Source organism: Clavelina lepadiformis, chromosome 7 (assembly GCF_947623445.1).
Source record: "Clavelina lepadiformis chromosome 7, kaClaLepa1.1, whole genome shotgun sequence".
NCBI classification, from domain to species: Eukaryota; Metazoa; Chordata; class Ascidiacea; order Aplousobranchia; family Clavelinidae; genus Clavelina; species Clavelina lepadiformis.
In genome coordinates this window covers 11,609,870-11,617,774 of record NC_135246.1, presented here as the reverse complement: position 1 = coordinate 11,617,774, position 7,905 = coordinate 11,609,870, and the positions used below count along the sequence as shown (strand labels likewise).

General features: G+C 38.6%; 1 protein-coding gene across 1 annotated transcript; it reads right to left on the bottom strand.

The window, feature by feature from the left end:
* Positions 1 to 4,216: 4,216 nt before the first annotated feature.
* Positions 4,217 to 7,859, bottom strand: LOC143464793 (leucine-rich repeat transmembrane protein FLRT2-like). Its single transcript, XM_076962784.1, has 2 exons — positions 4,624 to 7,859; positions 4,217 to 4,521 (listed from the first exon to the last, which is right to left on the bottom strand). The coding sequence occupies exons 1-2, from the start codon at positions 6,516 to 6,518 to the stop codon at positions 4,332 to 4,334; spliced, it is 2,085 nt and encodes a 694-aa protein (XP_076818899.1). The 5' UTR covers positions 6,519 to 7,859; the 3' UTR covers positions 4,217 to 4,331.
* Between the last annotated feature and the right edge of the window lie 46 nt (positions 7,860 to 7,905).

Here is a 7,905-nt window from a genome sequence, read left to right as displayed (position 1 = left end):
ATCAGCACCAAATGATAAAATTCTATCAAAAAGTTGCCAAATCTTGCTTGTATCGTGACATAATTAGAAAAACTTAGTAATTAAATGGCGATTTGAAAAGCAAAATCCTTAAGTAAATGATTTCCGATAAGAAATGTTGACTCTAGTTTATCTTCTAAAAGCCACGAAAATAGATCATTATTTCATACTGAAGTCGATAAATTTGTAAGTAGTATAGTATTCGGGTTTGCCATTGTTAGTATTCGTGTTCGCCCGAGTTTCCCACAGAGGCAATACCCCGGCGAATCTATTCGGGTTTGGGTTCGTGTTGGCCCATCCCTAGTACTTAGGCTAGCCTAAATACGGTACTATTCCTCAGATTCTTTCGCTTAGGAGAAGTTGCAGTCACAAAAAATTCTTAAGAGTATATATAATCTGGCATAAGTCCGGGTGTTCACTTTTACATCTGACAAAAATTGAAGAATGCAAATTTTAGTAACATGTGGTTGTAGTGGTGATAGCTATGTATATAGCTACTGTATTTGCTATACCTCGAAACTTGCACAAAAGACTAGCTCGGCGACCGGGACTCGATCGGTGAGAAGTCCTCGCGGAGTTTAATTCCGCAAAGACTTTCCCCGGTCCAGGAAAAAATATTGTGATACCTTTTAGTCTACCATTCCAGAACGTTATTTGACTTAAACATATTCTCAACGCTAAATAAAATTACGTTAACGCTAAATGCAAGATTTTTCAAAGGACTTAACTTGCTACGGCTAAGTCGTCATTATAAGGAGCCAGCTCATAGAAAAATACTAACAAAATCTTAATATATAAAGAAAGCGGAGTCTATATGGGCATCTGGCATAGATCTATTGCAGTTTGGCTAATTTTCCCTAAAACATTCTTGGAAAAACACTAACCCAGTGGGAATGTACTGTAATTGTCGGGCTAATGTATAAAATAGGCTAACTGCTAAGCTTTGTCAAGACTTTAATGACCTATGTCCTATATTGGACTAGGACACCGAAAATAACCGTTTAGCGTGACAGATCAAATGCCCCAAGTAGCCTATATTTGTTAGGCAATATAGTCGATATACAGTGCATTCCCACTTTGATCTTTGGTTCCAGGTCGACTGAACCTTCAACATTATATTGCGTCATTATTTACAGGAACGTCTACGCAATACGTTATCAGGCACGGATACCGCTTTTACTACGATACAAATACATATTTTGCACTGAAATGGAAACAAGTTTATGTTTCGACAACATTGTAATGAGTAGGCCTATATAGCAAAAATATAGAAAAAGAAGTCTCCACCGAGGTTGACGACTCCCCACGAAAAAGTTTGAAGCAGGAAATCGGACATTTTGAGAATAGTATAAGCCCAATGATGGGGTTCAAATATTTTAACATTTGGTTCTCTCACTAGCAGCTTTCCGTATTAACCCGAGGCCGATATATATAGACCAAAGATTGATGTTTGTGTTGCCACAAACGAGGCAAGCGAAATTATTCGTTATAATTATTTTCTTAAGTTTAAAAACATGTCTAAAAATGGTTAATGCTATAAACCTAATTCCACAACAAAAAAGTCAATGTCAACAAAACTATTTCAAACTCGTATGAAACATATTTTTCGTCTTACATTAATTGCTTTTATATCATTATGTCTGGCGAAAATAAAGCTATGCGCGTTTGATTGGGTGTCCTACATATAGGACTCTAAGCACAAATGGGGTTTATGTCGTTCGTTGAATGAATTGTCTGTGGGTTTAATCGTCCAGGGTTGAATCGTCCGTGGGTTGAATGGTACATGGGTTGGATCGTACGTGGCTTGAGTTGTTCGGAGTTGAATGGTTCGAGGTCGGATCGTCTGTGGGTTGAATCGTCCGACTACCAATTAATGTAAGTTTAGTTGATTCTTAGCAGTTTTTTTAACCCTAACTCACAACTCAAGGCGGAACTTTTTGCAATTCAGAACTTTGCCAAAATCGATCTTACTTTATTAGGATATCTTTTTTTTCCAAAGTGTTCAACCCTTCTTTCAATGTTATAACCGCTATGTGGCGACAACTAACCATATAACTGTAACCCTCATTGCTGAAGGGCCTCTTGTTGAAAACTTACACGGTACCAAAAGGAAGAACTAACATGAAAAAGGAGAAAGGACCCATAAGTATGCTTCACAAGCGGACAAGCTGATATTTGCGGTTGTTGAAGAGATTGTAGAACTCCCCTTTCAACATACTTTGCGCGTATGCGGTTGTCTGCTGAACGCATCAACAACATCCATCTCAGCCAAGCATAATCAAAGTTCTCGATTCTTTGATCGGTAAAATGGCGATAGACTTATAACGTTACGTGACCTTGGCCTAAAGTTGCTATTTCCTTACCATGTTGATTTTGTGAAGTGTAGTTTCATATCTTGTTTTTCTACACATAAATCAAAAACTTGTTTTTCAAAGCTTGCAATAAGTAAGCTTTTTCCGTTGTTTGTAACTCTTGAAATTTTTTAAACCCGAAAAAGCACTTTGTAAAAGCAAAGCAAAGAGTATAGGCTACATATGTTAATTTTATTATACAAAATAATGTATTTAGCAAAGGTCAGCAGCCAATATCAACGAGGCTAAACGCGTTAAAGGTTTTAGAAATGCAAAGAATTTGGTTTCTCATTCAGTGGAGCAAATAATGTGACTTAATTAAGCTATATACATAGGTTGCGATGCAAAACATCGTCATACATCGTCACGTTTGTATGCAGTAATAGTTACACCTCATTGACGTTTATAGACGATAATTATGAGATATCGTGCTCGAATTCCAACATTATATCGACCATGTTTTGGTGAAGCCTATAATTGTATTTCAACGTAAATACGCATGTTACAGGCCCACGTAAATTCCGTACCTGATATTAAGTTTAATTATGTTGTTAAAAACATTACAAAATAATACTTAAATAGCACTATAGCTCATTTCCCTAATTGTTATCCTCTTTCTGAAGACAAGATTAAGTCATTAAACACGAGTAAAACATAACTAAAACTTTTCAATTGTATATGCTATTATAAGTCTTTGTTTTGCCAAGTCAACCGCTATTTACGTTAGTAGGAATATTATACTGTCATACAACGCCCTTAACGTAGACAGCTTATTTAAATGAAAACCGAAGTGATACCGGTGGCAATTATTCAATTACAAAGTATATTATGACGACAACCATATTTATAATGACGTTACGTCGCGATTTTTGAAATAAACATTCACATTAATACACAGCTAAGCCATGTAAGCCTTAAAATATGTCAATGTGTCACCAATGGAGTCAGGAGTTTTCAGTTTTTCGCTTTGCAATAGACCGTTTAGTTTGGCCTTTGATGGCGAAACGCTTGGCGTCCGTATACATGGTGCATGGTGTAGTTTTACAGCAGTGTAAAAAGCCTTTAACAGACAGCGTGGAACGCTGTTCATATTGCAGTAACAGAGTCCCCAGCTGAAAATGGTTTTTATTGAACAACTTGATGACAAATGCTACGGTAGAATGATCGTACGCTTCTTGATAAAAGACACTTGTAATCGACGCACCTGTCTAGTTTGATTGATAGCAGTGATAGCCGGGATTTGTTTATTTTACTTCAATTGGCTATGCTTTCTTCGGGGTTCATTTTTATTTAATTTCTAACCATCTGAAAACCCTAATCAATTGGTAACGGTCCAAACCAAACCCAGTTCAAGTCTGAATCTTTCGAACACATTTGCGTTAAAGCTCTTTCGTTCGATTTTAAGGACTGCTGATATAGATTTTAATAACATGATTCACGGCGAGTTAACAGTCTGCTTTGCCTAAATCAATCACTTTTGCCTTGTTTGTGTGATAATTGTAATGTCACGGTACCATACACGAACTTATGTCTCCAAAGTTCCCATTAAAGGTTTTTCTTTGTAAAAGTGCGTTTAGACCAGGTTAATGTTTAAATCAACAATCTAATCCCTCTGATGCCATAGGTCCAATTGCTATCGTTATGTCAATGTCATTATGACATGTCGTAGAATTATTTATTTTGAAAATTCTGGCGGGGGTCTTTCTTTTTCTTTTCACCACTTTTCAGTCCACCACTGGCGAAGACTGACATTGTAAATCTGAGTTTTTTTAAGCACGACTCGAAGATCAGCTAACGATTGCGCTTGTAAAAACACAATTAGACAAAAACCTTGCCCAAAGGACGACCTGACTGATCAACAACTTTTATTAGAAAAATAGCAATGCATATATGAAGCGGTAACGGAATAAAGGCGAACGGAAAAAATGCATAAAAATTGAACTGTAGAAAAACAATGCACTTCTAAACATAGCTGCCGGTTTCATGGTTTAATTGGGGCGGGGGCACGTCGTTTGGTAAGCTTGTTGCATGTCCGTGGCCTACGCACTCAAATGAGTGCAAGCAGTCATAAGTTGGCGGAGGAGATCCATGATCATGTGATCCGCTTAATACAGTGTGATTTGTTGATAATGTCCCGTCGTCACGACTATCACTGCAAGAAAAAATAGTTCATGAAATATCACATTATACTTGTTTGCTGCACTTTTTATAATAGCTTATGTTGCAAAACAAAATGATTCAAAAGAAAATGTACCTGTATGAACTCATTGGTGTGTGTAGTCGCTTAGGTCGAGTGTCGTCGTTCGGCTTCAACAAAACTTCAAATTCCATTCTAGCGTCGACGGCCGAATCGCGACGGATGCTTCTTTGGTTCGTGCTGGTAGCCGGTCCGCATTCAGCGTATGTACGGTCAGTCATATTGGTGCCGTACATGATACCACGCGGTTGCGGCGAAGCCACCATATAATTCATTGTACGCGTGTAACCCGGAAGATAAGCTTCCGGGTAGCGCAAGGGATCCTCCCGGTTACCACTATACACCGGTGGCGTTTTTGTGTTCAGCAGGTTTCTACGTTTCCAGACTATGGCGCTGATGATTCCAACGACGACCAGCAGCACTGCGACGCAGCATAAAATGACGATCCATAACGGAATGGAGTCGTCAATGTCGTGTGGTGTTAAGGTCGGTTGAATTGCGGAAGTCCAGACGTCTCTGCAGTGGTTAATAGAAAGACTATTGGCATCCTGCTGCGAATCTAATACGCACACGGCGTAGTGTGTGTTTGGTTGTAGCATGCCAACTTGAACGCTTGCGTTTCTCGGGTTAAACTGTACAGCGGTGGTCATATCTTGGAAACTGAAACTGCTCAAATGCGAAACGATTTCTTGGTTGGCAACTTGATGTGCCGGTTCGGAAGATTCAAACGAACAGTTCTGGCACTTCAGGGGGCCATACATCAACTGCCTGTTAATAAACGGAGGGTCCGGGGTGTCTTCGTGGTTAACCCAGTTTAGGAAGAAACCGTGGGGGCCTATATTAGAAATCGACATCAAATCTTGTGTGCTCGTTCTGGAAGCACAGTTTAGGGCCTCTATGTCAAGATCCATGAGAGTAACTCCCACGAAGGCAGACGGGGAAGAACAACTGACTTCGCTAAGACTGCTCACAACAGTAGTTCTGGTTGCGGTTGACAGCCACTGCTTAAAATAACGTAAATGACAATCACATTGCCATGGATTGTCATGGAATTCGGCCGAGCGGAGTCTGAGGGAGGAGAGGGCCATGTCTTTAACATTTCTCAGCTTATTTGCTCTTAAATCAAGAGTAGTGAGACTACTCAGCCTTCCCAAACTGCCGTGGACCTCGTTTTCCGTATCATATATGTATTCGATGTTATTGTTTGAAAGCTCAAGTCTGGTTAAGCCACTCGGTAGACCAGTTGGGATTTCTGCTAGCTGGTTGAAATTCATGTACAAGCTACGTAGCCCTGACATCACGACCATCGCACCCGGATCAACTGAGTTTTGTACCAATTTATTGTTGGAAAGGTCCAGGATTCTTACATTGGTTAAACGTTCAACAGCGGCCACGGAGATGTGGCTTATTTGATTGTTGTCCAACTGCAGTACCACAAGACTATTCGGCAACCCTTCCGGAAATTCAGTGAGCGCATTGTAGGACAGAACAAGCTCTTTTAGTTTATGTGTGTCCGCAAAAGCTAAACGAGTCAAACCCTGATTGGTGATGTTGTTGTAATCCAGCTCCAAGTTGGTCAAAGAGCTTAAACCCTTCAAAGACGACTTACCAACGAACTTTATATTGTTATTCCGAAGTGAAATTTCTGTTAGTGAGTTTGGCAGCCCTGTTGGAATGGCCGTTAACTTGTTTTTATGCATATCCAGGATTTCAAGACTTCTTAAACGCGACAGTTGCCGATCGGTGTCGCGGTCGTTCTTGATTTCATTTTCGGACAATAGAAGCTTCTCTGTGTTTACAGGGATGCCACTGGGAATGTCCAAAAGATGTTTTTGGTTACAATAAACATATCTTCGTCTGTCACATCTGCACTTATACGGGCAGTTTGCACTTTCAGTAAAGGCTGTGACAGCAACGACAAACAAACTCAGCAAAAATAATAAATGGTGCATCTTCGAATACTTTTTCGACGATATGTTTTGTGCCGCTATAAAACTGTGACACCAACTTAAAAAACCTGTAAAACAGAAATTACATAAAATTTATTTTTGCGACGTCATGTAATCTTGTAGTTTTCAGATCATTAAAGCACATAATGGTGGAAAATTGTCTAACACAATATTACAGTGTACAGTCTATATGACTGAGCAGAATTTTTTTTAAATGTTAACGCAATTGCAACGCTTATATTTACTTTAGTTTGAACATGACAATACTCCCTAAAGTACGTATAAAAATTAATTAAGCCATCGGATTGATCAAACGATGACTCCATATTTGTAAAAAAAAACATTTTCTTGACCGGGTTTAGCCGAAGGACTTTCCGCCAAATTACAAAAAAGCGCTCGATGTAACGCGATAAGCTGATCAATTGTTTCAACTTATTTATCGACAAACACTGCATGTGAGAGACTACATGCTCCATTATTCTTTTGCAACAAACAAGAATTTACCGAACAAGTAAAAATTACTACACTTTCGATAGTCATATGAACTGGGTAACCTGAAACGTCTAATACAGACTACGTCAGTGGTTTCAAGGCTATATATGTTTATACACTAATAATGTTATCCTATTTCTCTTTTCTCTTTTGTACAACTTTGAACTACAAAGACCTACCATAAATATAAAGATCAAAGTATCACCAATTGTGCTCATACGTGTGATATAGTACTTTGGTCGAAAAGCGTGAAATCGTTGTGCAACATAAAGCACCTGGTTTATGTTTAACTTTAAAGGTTTTATATTTTTATCCCGTAAAATGTTATGAAATGTTGCTTTACTTTAAACACGTTGTAGCTAACTAAACTAAAAAATCACAGCCTTTAGTCTTTCACTAAACCTTTTTGCGATATTTTGCATTTGTGAGTTGTATATGTCGAAAGCATGAAACACTTAAATGAATATCGCACCAAATATTAACAACCTAATTCATGCAGCCATTCACTGAAAATTACGAAATAAACTTGGCGTTTCAATTTGCAGAAAGAACCCAAACATCCCACATAAGTATGCAAACTTAATGCTTCTCACTTAAAAATTTATGAAAAAACTAGCGTTGTATTGCCTCTCATATTTAATACTTCGAATGTTTTGCCTGGCATAAACCACAATCAATTTTCTTTAAAAATTATCTATAATGGCACCGCCGACTGTGATATATATCGATCTATTTATTATCGTAGACCTACTTTGCCTTGAACTTTATTTATTTTTCCCGGCTAATCTTAACGATGTGTTTTTATTGCCTGATCGTAAACGGGCAAGAACAAGCTGTCAGCCCCACACCAACGCAATCGGAATGCTGGTAGAAGTCTGGTAGCGACGATCGCTTGCCC